Genomic DNA, 15,503 nt, shown 5'->3' on the forward strand with positions numbered 1-15,503 from the left:
GGCCCCTAAGAGGGGAGGGATCCCGCCGCCGCCCCCATCCGCGGCGAGGCGCGGAGCCCCCTCCCCGCCGCGGAGCCCCCTCCCGGGCCCGGCGCGGGGGGGTCCCGCACTCACCGGCAGCGCTGAGGCCGGGGGGGGGGCCGCGGGCGCCTCCGCTCCGCTCGGCCGGCGCCAGGCAAAGGGAGGCGCCGCGCGGCGCGCGGGGGGTTGTGGGGCGCGGCGCGTACCAAGCGCGGGGGGGGCGGAGGAGAAGAGGCATCCGCGAGGCGCTAAGGGGGCGACCCACCCCCCGCCTCCGAATCCCCCCCGCGTTCTCCACAGCGATGGAACTATCGAGTGGGGAAGGGGAGAGAGGGGAAGGCCCGCGCGGCTGTGATGCGCCGCCTCCCCCTCCAAAGCTGATGGTACAACCCGGCCGCAGAGCGCGGCGGAGGGGGAGGAGGGCGAGTCCAACGCAGTGACAGGGGGGGAGGGAGATTAGGGACGAGTCTACTTGCTAAAGGGGGGGGGGGAGGAGGAGAGGGCGAGCAGGCTGCGCATGCGCGCTGCGCGCCGCCCCTCCCGCGGAGCGCGGACAAAGGCGCCTCGTCCTCCCTCCCCCCCCAACGCTCCGCCCCGGTTATAACGCGCCCCCCTCCCGGTACCGCGCGTGCCCATGGTGGCTACGGGCGGCTCTATGGCCGGGGGGGAGGAGGAGGAGGAGGAGGAAGGGGGGGGCAGGTGGCATGGCGGGCGGGCAGGGTGACAGCGGTGGCAGCAGCAGCGGCGGCGGCGGCCCCTCCGCAGTGAAGATGTCGCTGCGCCGCGCCTACTCCATCCAGGACAAGCTGCAGGCCATCGAGCGCGTGAAGCAGGGCGAGCGGCAGGCGGCCGTGTGCCGCGCGTTCGGCGTGCCCGGCGGCACGCTGCGCGGCTGGCTCAAGGACGAGGCCAAGCTGCGCTGGTTCCTGGCGCGGCTCGGCGGCGACGTGGGCACGCGCCGCAAGAAGATGCGCCTGGCCAACGAGGAGGAGGTCGACCGCGCCGTGTACGCGTGGTTCGCGGCGCTGCGCCGCCGCGGCGTGCCCCTCTCGGGGCCGCTCATCCAGGCGCAGGCGGAGGCCTTCGCCCGCCACCTCTACGGGCCCGAGTGCACCTTCAAGGCGAGCCACGGGTGGTTCTGGCGCTGGCAGAAGCGCCACGGCATCTCCAGCCAGCGCGTCTATGGGGAGAGTGGCGCCGAGCGGGCGCCCGCGGTGCCCGCTGATGCCAGCGCCTACGGCGACGAGCAGATCTACAACGCCAGCATCACCGGGCTCTACTGGAAGCTGCTGCCGGGGCAGGCGCGCGGCGGGCGCCGCGTCACCGTGCTGCTCGCCGCCAACCTCACGGGCGCCCACAAGCTCAAGCCGCTCGTGGTGGGCGCCCTGCGCGACCCGCGCAGCCTCCGCCACCACAACCGCGACAAGTTCCCCGCCGGCTACCGCCACGGCGCCCGCGGGCGCCTGGCGCCGCCGCTGCTCCGCGCCTGGTTCTTCGAGGACTTCGTGCCCGCCGTCAGGCGCTACCTGCGCCGCCGCTGCCTGCAGCCCAAGGCCGTCCTGCTGCTCGGCGGCGCCGCTTCAGCGCCCGCCGGTGCCGAGGAGCCGCTGCAGACGCCCGACGGCGCCATCCGGGCCCTCTTCCTCTCCAAGGGCGGCGGAGCGGGAGGCCGGGTGGCGGCGCCGCTGGAGCAGGGGGTGGCGGCGGCCTTCAAGCAGCTCTACAAGCGGGAGCTGCTGCGCGTGGCCGCGTCGTGCGCCGCCGCAGACTTCGTGCGCTCCTTCCTGCTCAAGGACATGCTCTGCCTGGCCGGCCTCGCGTGGGAGCTCATCCCGCCGCGCTCCATCGAGCGGTGCTGGCTGCTGGGGCTGCGTGCCGCCTTCGAGCCGCGGCATGAGGAGGAGGAGGAGGAGGAGGCACCGCGGTGCAGTGACGAAGGCGCCGGCGACACCAGGGTCTTCAGCGACCTCACCCATCTGGCTGCGCTGGCCTGCAAGCGCCTGGCCCCGCAGGAGGTGGCCGCCTGGCTGCACTTGGACGACAACCCGGGTGCCGAGGGGGATGAGGAGGGCGCCGAGGACGAAGGCGGCTGCAGGGCTGAGGAGGAAGAGGAGGAGGAGGAGGCTGCTGCTGATGCAAGGGACAGGGAAGAGGGCGATCCCTTGCCGCCCACGGCGCGGGAAGCCATCCGGGGGCTGGAGACGGCGCTGCGCTGGCTGGAGAGCCAGGACCCCCGGCAAGTGGGGCCGCTCAAGCTGGTGCAGCTCCGCTCGCTCATCAGCATGGCCCAGCGGCTGCAGCGCGGCGGCGGGACCCCTTCCTAGTGCCCCCCGCCTTGCTCGGGTATGGGGGGACACAGCCCTGGACCCCTCCAGGGCGCTGGGAACATCCCGGCTCTCCTGCGGGGGTCCAGCTCCCGTCACCCCTGCATCCGGGCTCCCGCAGCTCCCTTATGCTAAAGGGAGTGTAAATTGAGGGCTAAGTGGGCGGCTTGCATGATACCCTCCGCGGGCTGTTGCCCACCCGAAGGGTGTTTAGGAGGTGCTATTTTTGTAATCCCTTGAGATGGAGCCTTGGGATGGGGTGGCCGACGTCCTCCACGTTCCATCCCAGCCCTGCCGCAGGGGACATGGGGAGAGACCTGCTTTGCATCCCTAATTAATTCCCCTCCTGTGACAACCACGGAGACAAGGACTTTCAGTCCACAGTGACCTGCTGAACGGGGATCTTCATCTGAATGTCTCCACAAAGCCCAAGGATCCAAGAGGGAGGACACTGAAGGAACCTCTGGGATTTGGAGGCTGGAGCCGATTCCCATCTGGAGTGGGAGGGGATCAGGAAGGGCTCCCGGTGTCAACTTGAGACATTGGAGGCATCAAAGGGGCGTTAGTGGCTCCTCTCCTGGCTGGTTTGGGAGAAATTTTAATCCATTTGGCCACATTTTTTGAAGGGGAAGGGGGGTAATGAGTCGGCTGTGCTGGAGCGCGTCAGCAGGCGGGTGGCTGGTCTTAAGCTCTTGGGTCTTTGCCTTGCGCCTGCGGAGTTTATGGAGATTAAATGGATTTTTCTGCCCACCCCAAGGGTTGTCTTTTGTGAGCAAGAACCTCGATGCGGAGCTCGGTGCAGCCGCTGCCTCTCCAGGCAACGTAGCCACGGGCCCCGTTTCCACCTGGGAAATATATTTTCCCGTACTGGGGAAATATATTAAAAGAGCATTTCTTAAAAGTGCCCTTTTCCTTTATTAACAGCAGCTCGTGAACGAAACTTCCAAGGAATGTAAAGGAAAGAAAAAACGCACGAAACGTCCAGGTTGGAGCTGTCTCTTCCCATCTTGGGCCAACCTAACAAGCAACATCCTACTGCTGTTACTATCCACTTTAGGTGGGTTTTCCTATTTTTTTTACTCCTAAGACAAACCAAATCCTGCTTGCTCTCGGTCTAACATCTTCTCTTGGCCTCACATTGAGAGATGAAACCTCTTTAGTTGAGGTTGGACCTGGAATTTGGACGGAATTGGCCTGGCAGAAGGGTTGCTTGCTTGGTCGCTGTCCAAACAGCAAGAGCAAAGGGAAGAGGAGCAGCTGGGGAAACATCCATCCCTTTGGCTTATTGAAATGGGAAGAAACCTTGGAAGTGGCCGTGGGGAGGATGGGGACAAGGATTAGGGAAAAAGCGGGAGAACTGGAGGACAAAGGGATGGAGAGAAGGAGCTAGCGGGCTCCCAAGTGCCATCCCCTCCTTTAATGGAGCTGGGATAATTAATTAGGCGCCTGGAGAGGCTGAGCTGGCTGCCCACGGAGGTGATGCCACGTGAATGGGGTGTCTGGTGGCTGGTGCCACCGGGCATCAGAGGGACCCTGGGGAAAGGGATCAAAGCGGCACGACCCGGCAAGCAGGAGCCCAGTCCTGGCTGCTTCTGCAATGTTATTTTGCCCAGAAAGAGCATCTTGTCTTCAAAGCGTTTCACAAAGCTTTGCTAATTAACTCCATGCTGGGAGGAAGCAGAGCTTAATTAGGGCTTGCAAAATGCCCTGATCCTCCCCAAAGAGAGGTGCCGGGAGGCCCCAGCCACCGCGGTGTCCCCTGCAGCTGCATCCCCTGCCTTCGCCGTGGAAATCAGGGGACAATGAGACAGGTCACCACATTATAAAGGAAGGCGCAGGACATGGAAGCAGGGGAGATGGGGAGGAAAAGTCCTCGATCTGGTTCTTAGCCGCTTTCCAAAGCTGTGTCCACCTCCAGGTCCTTTTCTCATGGTCTCCTCCAGCCAATGCAGCTTCATCTCCATGCGTGGAGTTTCCCAGAGTCCCCTCCCCATGGAGGGGCTCCCGGGGACCAGAAAGAGCCAGGCCTGTGTGGTCCTGCTGCCCAAGCTGTTTATTAGGCCCTGGCCCTGCAGAAGGGTCACATACAGGTACACACATGGAGACACTTCCACATGGAGACACCTCCGGCCACGGTCTCCTGGAGGAGTCAGGGTCCCTCCAGCCTCCCCCATCCTCCCAGCAGGAGTTTAATCCAGGGACACCATCACAGGAGGAAGACCCCAAGCAGGGAGAGGGGCAGCTCCGGCGCCCGCCGCCCCACGGAGGACAGCGAGATGGGCGGCCACGTGGCCACGCTAGTCGTGGCCCATGTCGCGCGCGCGGTTGGTGGCCGCCTCCACGGCGCTCATGACGGTGGCGCGCAGCGCGCCCTTCTCCAGCTGGTGCAGCGCATGGATGGTGGTGCCGCCGGGCGTGCAGACGTCCCCGCGCAGCTTCGCCGGGTGCTCGCCCGTCTCCAGCAGCATCTTTGCTGCGCCCTGCGAGGGGGGCACAGGCCGCGACGGCAGCTCCCGTCTCCTGCCTCCTTCTGCAGGCGGGCGAGGGGACGGAGCCTCCGTCCCACGGATGGGCCCTTGCAATCTCCTCACTGCCCCGTCTTTGGTTTCCAGGGGGGAAACTGAGGCAGTGGGGCATGCAGCACCTCTCCTGCTCTGCCCCATGCTCGCTTGGGGAAAGGGGATCCGCATAGGGCATGCCAATGCTTTTCCCGGCATAAAGCAGGACCCGATGTCCCCCCTCTGCCTGGCTGTCAGGAGGAGGTGGCAGTGGCCCTGGGCTGCTCAAACGTGCCTGCAGCCACCTGGCTCTACCTGCTTCCAGCTGGGATCTGGTGGCATTTGGGGGTCCCATGGGACACGGGGAGGAACCGCAAAGTCAAGGGAAGAGCCAGGACAGCACAGGGATGCCCGAGACAGCAGGGAGGACTCGGAGGAGAACAGGGAGGACCCATGCAGTGCCCTGAGCAACAGCACCGACTCACCAGCAGCGTCTGGGCCGCGATCCTGCTGGCTAAGGGCCCCGGCATGCCCATCTTGACAGCCCCTTCAGCCAGGGCTTCAGCGAACAGGTAAACCTGCGATGAGGAATGGCTGCGTCAGGCGGCGAGATGCAGGCAGCCGGGCATCCCGCCGGGAAGGCGGCACCGCCGGAGCAAGGGGCGGGATTCAGGGACACGTACGTAGGCCACCCCGCTGCCGCTGAGGCCCGTGTGGATGTCGATGTAGGATTCGGGCACCTCCTCGCAGAGGCCACAGGAGGAGAGCAGGCTCTTGAGCAGGGCGGCCTCGTGCTCGCCGGCACGGTCGCCCCGGGCAAATACCATGGCCCCGGCCTGCACCACGCACGGCAGGTTGGGCATGAGGCGCAACACCTTGGTCCCGGTGGGGAGCAGCTGTGGAGAGACGGGCACAGGGCAGAGATGCCCACGGGGCTCCGGGAAGCAGCTCCTTTTGCCGCACGCTGCTCCCACAGCGGTGCAAAACACCCGTCAAAGCTAGCGGGGAAGTGCCGGGTAAGACTCGAAGCACAAAGGATGCAGCCTGGACAATGACAGGGACACACATCTCTCTGCAATCACCCATCTCAACCCCACTAGAGCAGGAATTGCTGAGGAAAAAGCAAAGCACGAAGCTCGGAGGCTGCAGGAAAGGCCGGAGCGCTGCCCTGGAAGCGACACAGAGGCGCAGAGTGTCCTGGAGTACGCGGCGCGGGGAAGAGCGAGCGGAGCCGCGTACTCACCCGCTGCAGGGTGCCGAGGGTGACGCCGGCGGCCAGCGAGACGATGACGTGGTGCGGGCCCACGGCGGGCCGGATCTCCTGCAGGACGCCCGGCAGGACGTGCGGCTTGGTGGCCAGGAAGACCAGGGTGCTGTCCTGCAGCACCTCCAGGTTGCAGTGCGTCGTGCGGCAGCCGGAGTCCTGCCCGCGGCGCAGAAACGCGTCAGAGGCCGGCGACTCGCGTTACGACACCCTCGGGACAGCATTTAACCTTGGACGAGGACCCCCCTGCTCCTCCCGCCGTCCCATCCCTGCACGCTGGGCAGGGGACACAGGTTGGGGACTTGCTCCAGCCACAGAGCCCCTATGGCTTTGCCTGAATGGCAAAGGGAAAGGGCACCCCAAAATCACAGCACAGGGCACCCCAGCATCCTTCCCTCCGTGCTGTGGTGCTGGGTGCCAGTGGCCTCGTACCGCTGTGGTTCCGAGCGGGGTAATTTGTCACCTCAGCTCCAACGCAAGCCCCAGTGCCCCAGTCCCGGTGGCCCCACTCACCCGGAAGGCGCCCAGGTTTTTCTCTGAGGGCGCGCTGACCAGGATGTTTTCAGCTGGCACCTTCCCTTTAAAAATACAATGCTCACGGTGACGAGCTGCTGGGGAGACCCCCTAGCAGAGCCCGGCACCCCCAAGGGAGCATGGGTGTCCCCGTGCCCGCAGGGCTCCGGTCACATCAGCTGTGGGGCTGCCCCACTGCCGGCTGTGGGGACCAGCAGCTCAGCACGGGTACTGCATGGGGATGGCTGCGGACCCCGCTTCCAGCCCACGCATTAGGGCTGTCACTGTCACCCACACGGCTCTGTAGGGATAACGTGGGATGGCCCTGTGTCCCCACACCGCTCTGTGGGACAGGGACCTATGGAGGGGGATGCTAGGGAGGAATATCGGATATTGCTGTGCCTGTGCCCCCAAGCTGCTTTATGGGGCAGGAGGGGACAGAATGGGGCTGTCCCCTGCTCCACGGGGCAGTGACAGGGGTCGGGGGTGTAGGATGAGGCTGTCCCTGTGTTCCCATACTGCTCCGTGGGGCAGAGACAGGGTCACGGGGTGTAGGATGGCATTGTCACCATACACATACATCACTCTGTGGGGTAGGTACATGGATCAGGGGTGCAGAATAAGGCTGTCCCCGTATCCTTATATAGCTCCGTGGGACAAGGACATGGGTCAAGGATGCATGACGGGGCTGTCCCCACACTGCTCCGTGGGGCAGGGACGAGGTCGGGGGTGCAGGATGGGGCTGTCCCTATACTGCTCTACAGGGCAGGGACAGGGTTGGGGGTGCAGGATGAGGCTGTCCCAATGTCTCCACACTGCTCCATGGGACAGAGACAGGGGTGGGGGTGCAGGACGGGGCTGTCCCTATACTGCTCCGTGGGGCAGGGACACGGGTCAGAGGATGCAGACAGGGCTGTCCCAGTGTCCCCACACCGCTCCGTGGGGCAGGGACAGGGTCGAGGGTGCAGGACGGGGCTGACCCCATGTCCCCACACCGCTCCGTGGGGCAGGGACAGGTTCGGGGATGCAGGACGGGGCTGTCCTCATGTCCCCACACCGCTCCCAAGGGCAGGGACAGGGTCGGGGGAGCAGGACAGGGCTGTCCCCACATCCACACACGGCTCCCGGGGGCAGGGACAGGGTCGGGGGTGCAGGACGGGGCTGTCCCCACGTCCCCACACGGCTCCCGGGGGCAGCCCCGTCCCTACCTGCCAGCAGCAGCCCGCGGGCCACGCCGCCCGCCATGCGCCCGGCGCCCACGAAGCCCACGCGCAGCTCCGCCGCCTCCATGGCCGCGCACCCACGTGGCGCCGGCGCGCCAGCCCGCCGCCTACGTCACCGCCACGCCCACCGGCGGCCACGCCCCTCCGCCGGGGCCCGGCCGCTCATTGGCTGGGCGGGGCGCGCCGCCGCGATAAGGGGCGGGGCCTGGCGCCGGGTTCCGTCAGGGCGCGCGCTGCGGGCGCGGGTCCCTGCAGCGCCCACGCGGGTCCCTCTGCGCCCACTCCCTTTCGCTCCGGGTTTTGACGTGGGGGCTGTGAGGCACCATTGGGTGCTCAGCACCCCTTGCCCTGCCTTACCCTGTCTCTCCTTACTGCCTCCCACCATGCTGCCGTGGACTGTCCTGCTCTTCTGCCTGGCTGTCAGCAGGATTCCGGGCTGGCTGCACCTTGGCATCGCTCCCCAGGAGGTGTCGGAGCTCTGCAGCTCTCTGCGTGTCCCCTTTGAGGTGACACCAGATGGGGTGGGTGCTCTGACCAAAGCTGGTGGCCAGGACCCTTTGTTCCTGGATTCCTCTCAGTGCTGGGTGTGGGATCCCTCAGGAAGCTGGGGGTCTCTGGGAGCTGCTGATGCTGTCAGGGTCCCCTTAATGCCTCCACTGCCACCAGATCATGGCCTGGATTTGCTTGTCCTGTGTCCACCTGAGCGAGGACGAGCTGGTGGGGCTCCTCTCCAGCTGTCAGGGCCATATGGAGGGCCCTGGGTCCTACCCTCGCACCCTGGATGTGGTAAGGCAGCGGGGCCACCAAGTGTAAAACGTGGCTTGCAAGCCAAGGCTTGTCCCCCTAAGCCGTTTCCAGCTTCCTCCAGTTATCCTATTCCCTATGGTGTTCCCAAACCCTTGTAGTGGTGGGTCCCTCCAGCACCCAATGTGCTCAGCTCAAGTTCCCTAACCCAATCTATTCTGGTTGTAGTGATGGGTAAGGGCTTTTGTTCCAACTCCAAAATCTGCCGCACCTCAAAGTTGCCCAGATGTGGCTTCAGATGACAGAGATCATCATCTAATGTGTACAGACCTGGTCCCAGAAGCTCTTTAGATTCTTTAGTTACTTTATTTTTTTCCACTTCTGTTGGGGTTCAAACTCTTCATTCTTGGTTCCTGTCCAGGAGGAGCAGGAGACACTGCTGGAGCAGCCAGCGGAGCTTTGGGACAGCAGCAGTGAGTGGATGGAGCTGGAGGAAGCCCCTGTTGCCCACTGGCAGCACCAGGTTGCCCGTCTCTTGGAGGACATCACCAAGAAGATGGGTAAGAGCCACCGTCATGGGAGATTTGTACCCTGGGAGGCTGCAACATCCCAGCCCCTTTGTCAGGAGCAGGCACCAGGACATGGACATGGGCTCTGGTGCCTCCCCACAGAGACCCTGCTTGCAGCCCAGCAGAACCACACAGCACGGTACTGTAAGGAGGTGATGGAGAAGCTGTGGAGGATGAACCGGAGCCTGGGATGGGTGCTTTCCACCCTGAACAACACATGGAGCGGTCCACGGCACGTCAAGACCACAGGGCTGGATGCCAGCATTGCATGTGTGCCCTGCAGCACCTGCCTCCTGCTCCTGGCCCTGCTGCTGGTGCCTGCTGTCCTGCTGCTCCTCCCCTCCTTCCCTGCCCTCCTTGGGCTTGTCACCATAGGTAGGGACCAGGATCCCACACCAAGCGCCCCAGGCATCCTGAGCTGCCCGCCACCTTCTCACCTCCCTGCAGGACTCCAGTTGCTGGCACCCTGTAGCACTCAGGGAGTCCCAATGCCACCGTCCCCAGGTCTGGGAGAGCCTGGCTGCCACCTCACCTCCACCCCCAAGAGGTATGGGGCTGTGGGAGCAGGGGTATGCGTAGTGACCTATGGGAGGCACTTGGGTTCACGTGGGATGGGAGGATCTGCCTTGGATCTGGCCTCTGTGGAGGAGCAGAGGGTGCCAAAGTGGCCAGAGAAGGACCTGGATGCAGGACTGAGGTCCTGGCTGCAGCGGTGCTGGCATTTGGAGGCTTCTTCCCATGCAGGAGATGCGAAATGCAGCTGCTATTGGATGAGCTGGACCAGCTGGAGCTGAGCTACCTGCAAGGTGAGAGCCACTGAAGCACTGAGGATGTCCCCTGGGGTTCCCCTGACCAGGGATTCTGCCACCAAGTGCCCGAGAGCATCATCAGAAATGGGGTGAAGGCTCAGCTGAGTTTTAGGAATGGAAGTCATTCTTGGGAGGGGGTCAGTTAACCACAAGTCGGCTGTGGGACAGTGCCTCTGGAGCCCCAGGATGTCCCTATTCCATACTCAGGGATTCCGGAGCAGAGGTCGGTGTCACCCTAAGGTGTCCCCATCCTACACTAGGGACAGCGATGCAAGGGGGACCTTTCACCAGCCGTGCAATGTTTTGCAGACCCTTCATGCCCAGAACAGTCCCCCATGGTGGCAGGGGACCCCAGGACATCAGGAGCTGTGTCACTGATCTCCAGCAGCCAGAGGACTAAGCCAAGCTTGGCCGCTTTGCCCAGGCATCCCGTCACCCGCAGGAGCCTGCGTGGGGTGAGCCTGAGTTGGATCAGACCCAAGGTGGCCATGAATGGGAAGGTGCTGTGGTGTCCCTTGGGTGTCACCATGCCATCCTCTTGAAGCTGGCCATGTCCTGCTGTCCCTTTCCTTGCCACGTGATGGGCACCTTTCCTCTTGGCTCCCAGCTCTTTTGTATGTCCCTCTAAGGATGGGTCTCACCCTCCTGCAGTATTTGAAGGGGGATGTGGTTTGGATGGTCCCTTGGGTGGAAGGATGCACCCATCCTGTCCAGGCAGGACCCACATCTCCTGAGGGTGGGGGAAAGGGGCACCTCCTGCAGCACAGGAGGGCCATGGGGATGGAGATGCTCCCTGCCATTCCCCTCTTGTCACCCAGGTGACAATGGAGACGGGCCCGGGACCTGGGCACCTTTGGGAAGCCAGACCCTACAGCCCAAGCCAACGTCCAGCCAGCAACGTGTGAGTACCAACTGCGGGGGACATCTCTGCTCCAGGGGATACGCTGGGACCAATGTCACCCTATGGGCACCCCAGGGTGCAGGAAGGGCTCCTGGCACCTCAGGCACTGATGGGTGTCTCCTCCCCAGGTCCTCGCTGTCCCCACGGCTCCTGTGCCAGGGACTCACCAGAGCTGGGCAGCGGTGCCGCAAAAGGGCCGTCCCCGGGCAGGTCTTCTGCCAGTTCCATGGCTGCAGGCAGATGTTGTCTCCCCAGACCTGACTCCTTCCCTTTCCTCGGCTCTTCTGGAGCACAAGGACAAGGTGCCGGTGTCAGTGGAACATGACACGGCCTCACCTCGTGTCCATGCTGTCCTTGCTGGGGCAACGCTGCTTGCCTGAGTATTTAATCTTATTTCTATTTTAATAAATGCTGTTGTTACAGCAAGGGACTCGACTTGTTTTTGCCCAGCTAGGGGTTCATCCCGACCCTACGCACCCACGGTGAGCATCCCAAGGGGAACCCGCACGGTCCTTATTTATGTTGTGGGTACCACACCAGGGCATGCAAAGAAAGCGATAGCGATGGCCCTGCTGCACCTCCTGTGCTGGAAGAAACATAATTTCTATTTATTAAATTTAATCACACATCGTTAGCAGCATCGCCTGTTACGTGTTCAGCAGGAGCCGCCAGGCTCCCCCTTGCAAAGGGGGTGCACAAAGGCAGCTGCTGCCCTTCAGACCAGACCAGGGATTCAGCTGCCACCACCTTGTCCCCGGGGTCCCTCCTGGGGCTGCCAGCAGCTTTGGGGACACCTGGGTACCCTGAGCCATCCCCAGCACCTCCTGCCCTGGCCAGGGGCTGTGCACGTCCCATAAGCTGCACATCCAGCAGCAGGTAGGAACATCACGACAGCTCTGGGCTACTCAAGTAGGACATTTTCCTTGATTTCCTAAATAAGATGCTACTTCTAACTCTCTTTTCTTGTTTGTTTTTGGATTTTTTTTTTCTCCCTCCCACCCCCAGCAGGGTTTGTCACAGCTGCTGCCCCAGGCCAGCTCTGCACCCATACAGGAACCGCAGGGCACCCTGCCCCCTGCTTTCCCTAACTGCTATTGAGCGCATGTGGGATCCCATCCCCATGTGCTCCAGCTCCCACCACCACTAAGCCCCCGTCCTCTGCCCCAGCAAAGGACAACCCTGAGTCGAAGGTGACACGTGTGCCGCCGGTGACAACGGTGGCCGCGGTGAGCCCGTCACTTCCTGGCACTGGCATAGTTGGCGGTGAACCAGGCGCAGGTCTCCTTCACAGCTAGGGAGGAAGAGGAGAAGCCATCAGTGCCCTGTCCCCCTGGCAGGGCTGAGGATAGAGAGGGGATGGCCAAGCCTGAGCTGTAGGATGGGCCAAACTGGTGTCCCCAAGGAGGGTTTCCAGGGGTTGTGCTCCATTAAGGGTGGCAGCTTGGGGGCTGCTGGGTTCCCCCTTTTGCCAGGGTGTCCTGAAGTGCTGTCAGGGCTGCCTCACCTTGTTTGAAGGGGGTAAACTGGAAGCCGGGCAGGCAGCGCCTCAATTTGCCGTTGCTGGCTGTCTTCTTGAACTGCCCATCCGCCTTGGTGGCGTCAAACTGGCCGCAGGAGGCGTTAAGGGAAATGAAGTAGAGACCAAGCTGCAAGGTCTCCCCGTGGGGACAGTGAGAAAGAGGCTTTAGGTTCTGCTCTGCCCAGGTCATGGTTGATGGACACCCCTGGGGTGGCACCATTGCCCCAAACTCCATAGCAGCTCTGAGGAATAAGCTCCTGAGTGGTGTCCTTGGGCGGTAAAGGATACAACAAGCTCTCCCTTGAAGTCCATGGCTTCCGCGATCGTCTCCGCTGCCTCCTTGATGGAGACTTCATCATCTTCTCCGACTGTGGGGAAGGGCAGGAGCCGAGGCCGCTGCCAGCCCTGTGGGCCTCGCGGGCCAGTGTTAAGGTCCAGGGGCAGCTGGCTCTTACCTGACAAAATGATGGGCTCTATCTCATCATATTCCCGCAGGACGCGAAGGAAGAGCCGAGCCAGGTCCTACAAAGGGGCACGGGGCTGCTTTGCAGGGAGGCCTGGCTCAGCAGCAGGTCCCCATCGCCCTAAGGACCGTCACCTCCTGCAGACCCCAGGTTCCCTCCCATCCCAGCTGCAGAAAGCGAACGCTCCCCCTTTTCCTTCCCCACACATCCCATGGCTCTGGAGGTGGGATACAGCCAGAGAAGGCACGTACTAGGGAGTAGATGAACTGTCTCCGAGGTTTTCCCGTGCCCCAAACAGTCAGCGGGGAGCCAGTCTCTGGGGGAGGATGGAGAAAGGAGGCCATAAACAGCAGAGCCTCCAAAAGCAACTACCTCGAGGCAGCTGATAGAGCAATAGGACCAGAGGAAAGTTGTTCCAGATGGAGGAAAAACCCTCCCAAATCCAAATTAGTAACTAAAGAAATGCCCTTTGGGGCCATCAGACTCTGCCCAGGCCAAACTAGGCTCTCTCTTCTCTGGAAAGCAGCAGGGACTCAGAACATCAATCAGATCCAGGACAAAGTTAAACAGAGCAGAGCAGGGGCCTAGGGACAACCAAGGGAGCCTCTGGCTTCCTTATCCACCCTCCCATAGCCCTAGGAGGGGCTCAGGGGGCTGCCACGCCACTCACGTTTGGCCAGGTAGACCTTGTGGATGAGGCCTGGCAGGACGTGGCCGTCCTCGATGTTGAAGTTGTCGTGGGGCCCGAAGACGTTGGTGGGGATGACGGCGGTGAAGCGGCAGCCGTGCTGCTCAAAGTAGGCCCTGGATGTGAACAGAGGATAACTGGGGGGTCTCCATGAGGAGCAAACCACATGGTGTCCCCTGTGATGCCCAGGCTGTCACATGGGCTAGGGAACAAGGGTCTTGCTCCGGATCCTTAATCCCGAGGAGCCCGGAGGGGAAGGCTCCTGCATGGCCACCCGCACCTATTCTGGACATCGATCATCCTCTTGGCGTAGGAGTAGCCGAAGTTGGAGCTGTGTGGGGGCCCGTTGTGAATCTGCAGGCAGGAGAGCATGGAGGTCGTTCCAGGACCTGTCCATGTCCCCACGCATGGCCACCCCAGGTGGCAGCAGTGGGGACAGGGCTGCTCACCATGCTCTCATCAATGGGGTAGGTGGTCTTGTCTGGGAAGATGCAGGTGGAGAGGCAGGAGACGACCTTGCGCACGCCGCACTCGTAGGCCGTGTGCAGGACGTTGTCGTTGATGTGGATGTTCCTCCGCTGCAGAAGGTGACAGCGGCATCACAGCCGGGCCAGCAGCTCCCCTAACGACAGGGGAGGCCGGATGGGCACCCAGCGCCACACGTTCACCCCTGTCTCACCCAGAAATCCAGGTTGCAGCGGATGTTTTTGAAGAGGCCACCAACCATAGCGGCCAAGTGGATCACGTGGGTGGGTCGGTGCTTCTCGAAGAGGGCCCGGGTCTCGGCAGCGCTCCTGTGGGGATGGAAGAGCTGTGGGCTCGCAGAGGCGGCCGAGGCAGCCCCTCGTCCCGCTCCGTCCTCACGTCAGGTCGGCGTCCTTGGAGGACACGAAGATCCACTCCTCGTCCGCGCGGCCCTCGCCATCGGCCACCACCTGCGCGATGGCTCTGCCCACCAAGCCGCTGCCGCCGGTCACCAGGATGCGCGTGGACCTCGGACCCGCCGCCTCCGTCATGATCCCAAAACCTGGGGAGGAGGCACGGGAAGAGGTGAGGAAATGCCAGCCTCCCTCTCCCTTAAATCCCTTTAAGAGAGATGCCTTAAATCCCCCTTTCCTAATTCCCCTGCACCGGGATGGTGCCACCACTCATGCCCCAAACAAGGGTACCTGGCTATCCAGGTGGAGAATATTTTAAGAAGGTTCCCAAAATTGCCAAATTAAAAAAAAAGAAAAAAAAAAAAAAAAAAGCCCAAAATTTAGGAGGAAGCATTTTTTTTTTTTGCTAGATCTTACCTGCTTCCGCCAGGGGAACGGAAAAACGGAAGCGGAGCCCTGTGCCGTGGCGGCTGCGACTGCGGAAGTTATCGGGCGCGCGGCGGGACGCTGCCGCTGTGCCACGCGGCGCCGGACACCCTGCCCGGCCTCCGGGAACACTGCGGAAGTGGGAAGGGGGTGGGATGGCAAGGCCAGATCTGTGCCCCCCCCGTGTTGGCCCCTGGTGGGTCTCGGGGCTGTGAGCAGACCCTCCTTGCCCACCCTTCTCCTCTTCATCCTGCTGCTTCCCAGCCCGGGAACCTCTCCGAGGAGCAGGCGCCCAGTGGCAGGATCAGCTCGCGATCCCGAATCCCCTGGCTGCACCCCCAACCTCCACCCAGCACCCCCAGATTCCAGCTCTGCACCCCCCACACCTCCACGGGGAGACCCCCCCAAATCCCAGCACCGCAATCCCCATTCCCTCCACGACCCCAAATCCCAGCGCCGCACCCCCATCGGGATCGCCGATCCGGAGGCGCCCCCTCGCTCCCGCAAGCCCCTCTAATCCCATCCCTGCCCCCCCACCTGCACCAGAGACCCCCAAATCCTAGTCGTGCACCCACCCTGGGAGCCTCCCGGCCGGTCCCCCCCACGCCAAGGCCGGTGCTCTGTATGTGTGTGTGGGGGGGTCCCGCTGCGCCCGCCCCGCC

At 63.0% G+C, this 15,503-nt stretch overlaps 5 protein-coding genes across 6 annotated transcripts in view; 2 read left to right on the plus strand and 3 right to left on the minus strand.

The window, feature by feature from the left end:
• EEF1D (eukaryotic translation elongation factor 1 delta) overlaps positions 1-162 on the minus strand; it is an 18,746-nt gene extending 18,584 nt beyond the window's left edge. The window contains exon 1 of one of the 2 annotated variants that reach the window (XM_026047118.1): positions 115-162. The gene's annotated coding sequence lies outside the window, so the exon portion shown is untranslated. The remainder of the gene's footprint in view (positions 1-114) is intronic. The other variant, XM_026047116.1, reaches the window with a different exon arrangement.
• A 619-nt stretch (positions 163-781) lies between these two features.
• TIGD5 (tigger transposable element derived 5) lies at positions 782-2,374 on the plus strand. Its single transcript, XM_026047119.1, has one exon. The coding sequence runs from the start codon at positions 792-794 to the stop codon at positions 2,343-2,345; it is 1,554 nt and encodes a 517-aa protein (XP_025902904.1). The 5' UTR covers positions 782-791; the 3' UTR covers positions 2,346-2,374.
• Positions 2,375-4,612: 2,238 nt separating this feature from the next.
• PYCR3 (pyrroline-5-carboxylate reductase 3) lies at positions 4,613-7,910 on the minus strand. The gene is made up of 6 exons (XM_026047145.1): positions 7,829-7,910; positions 6,621-6,685; positions 6,087-6,266; positions 5,527-5,739; positions 5,329-5,421; positions 4,613-4,825 (listed from the first exon to the last, which is right to left on the minus strand). Exons 1-6 carry the CDS (start codon positions 7,908-7,910, stop codon positions 4,643-4,645), a joined length of 816 nt encoding a protein of 271 aa, XP_025902930.1. The 3' UTR covers positions 4,613-4,642.
• Positions 7,911-9,470: 1,560 nt separating this feature from the next.
• LOC112953996 (protein brambleberry-like) lies at positions 9,471-11,210 on the plus strand. The gene is made up of 6 exons (XM_026047138.1): positions 9,471-9,531; positions 9,604-9,703; positions 9,901-9,962; positions 10,275-10,420; positions 10,784-10,866; positions 10,995-11,210. The coding sequence occupies exons 2-6, from the start codon at positions 9,645-9,647 to the stop codon at positions 11,125-11,127; spliced, it is 483 nt and encodes a 160-aa protein (XP_025902923.1). The 5' UTR covers positions 9,471-9,531; positions 9,604-9,644; the 3' UTR covers positions 11,128-11,210.
• A 775-nt stretch (positions 11,211-11,985) lies between these two features.
• Positions 11,986-14,921, minus strand: TSTA3 (tissue specific transplantation antigen P35B). The gene is made up of 11 exons (XM_026047137.1): positions 14,833-14,921; positions 14,402-14,564; positions 14,217-14,331; positions 13,987-14,115; positions 13,818-13,891; positions 13,520-13,653; positions 13,101-13,165; positions 12,841-12,907; positions 12,674-12,753; positions 12,371-12,470; positions 11,986-12,157 (listed from the first exon to the last, which is right to left on the minus strand). The coding sequence occupies exons 2-11, from the start codon at positions 14,551-14,553 to the stop codon at positions 12,102-12,104; spliced, it is 972 nt and encodes a 323-aa protein (XP_025902922.1). The 5' UTR covers positions 14,554-14,564; positions 14,833-14,921; the 3' UTR covers positions 11,986-12,101.
• Between the last annotated feature and the right edge of the window lie 582 nt (positions 14,922-15,503).

This window comes from Nothoprocta perdicaria, unplaced genomic scaffold, assembly GCF_003342845.1.
Source record: "Nothoprocta perdicaria isolate Ctin4 unplaced genomic scaffold, notPer1 scaffold_48, whole genome shotgun sequence".
NCBI classification, from domain to species: Eukaryota; Metazoa; Chordata; class Aves; order Tinamiformes; family Tinamidae; genus Nothoprocta; species Nothoprocta perdicaria.

What these genes read in the sequence shown, in the direction of transcription:
- TIGD5 (XM_026047119.1), top strand. Translation starts at nt 792, where the DNA reads ATGTCGCTGCGCCGCGCCTACTCCATCCAGGACAAGCTGCAGGCCATC.
- TSTA3 (XM_026047137.1), bottom strand. Translation starts at nt 14,553, where the DNA reads ATGACGGAGGCGGCGGGTCCGAGGTCCACGCGCATCCTGGTGACCGGC. An exon ending in ATGATCGATGTCCAGAATAG is followed by an intron (nt 13,654 to 13,817) that starts GTGCGGGTGGCC and finishes GTTCACATCCAG; the next exon opens with GGCCTACTTTGAGCAGCACG. An exon ending in CAAGGTCTACCTGGCCAAAC is followed by an intron (nt 13,166 to 13,519) that starts GTGAGTGGCGTG and finishes ATCCTCCCCCAG; the next exon opens with AGACTGGCTCCCCGCTGACT.
- LOC112953996 (XM_026047138.1), top strand. Translation starts at nt 9,645, where the DNA reads ATGCCACCGTCCCCAGGTCTGGGAGAGCCTGGCTGCCACCTCACCTCC. An exon ending in CTCACCTCCACCCCCAAGAG is followed by an intron (nt 9,704 to 9,900) that starts GTATGGGGCTGT and finishes CTTCCCATGCAG; the next exon opens with GAGATGCGAAATGCAGCTGC. An exon ending in GGAGCTGAGCTACCTGCAAG is followed by an intron (nt 9,963 to 10,274) that starts GTGAGAGCCACT and finishes AATGTTTTGCAG; the next exon opens with ACCCTTCATGCCCAGAACAG.
- PYCR3 (XM_026047145.1), bottom strand. Translation starts at nt 7,910, where the DNA reads ATGGAGGCGGCGGAGCTGCGCGTGGGCTTCGTGGGCGCCGGGCGCATG. An exon ending in CCGCGGGCTGCTGCTGGCAG is followed by an intron (nt 6,686 to 7,828) that starts GTAGGGACGGGG and finishes GTATTTTTAAAG; the next exon opens with GGAAGGTGCCAGCTGAAAAC. An exon ending in CCCTCGGCACCCTGCAGCGG is followed by an intron (nt 5,740 to 6,086) that starts GTGAGTACGCGG and finishes GTCTCTCCACAG; the next exon opens with CTGCTCCCCACCGGGACCAA.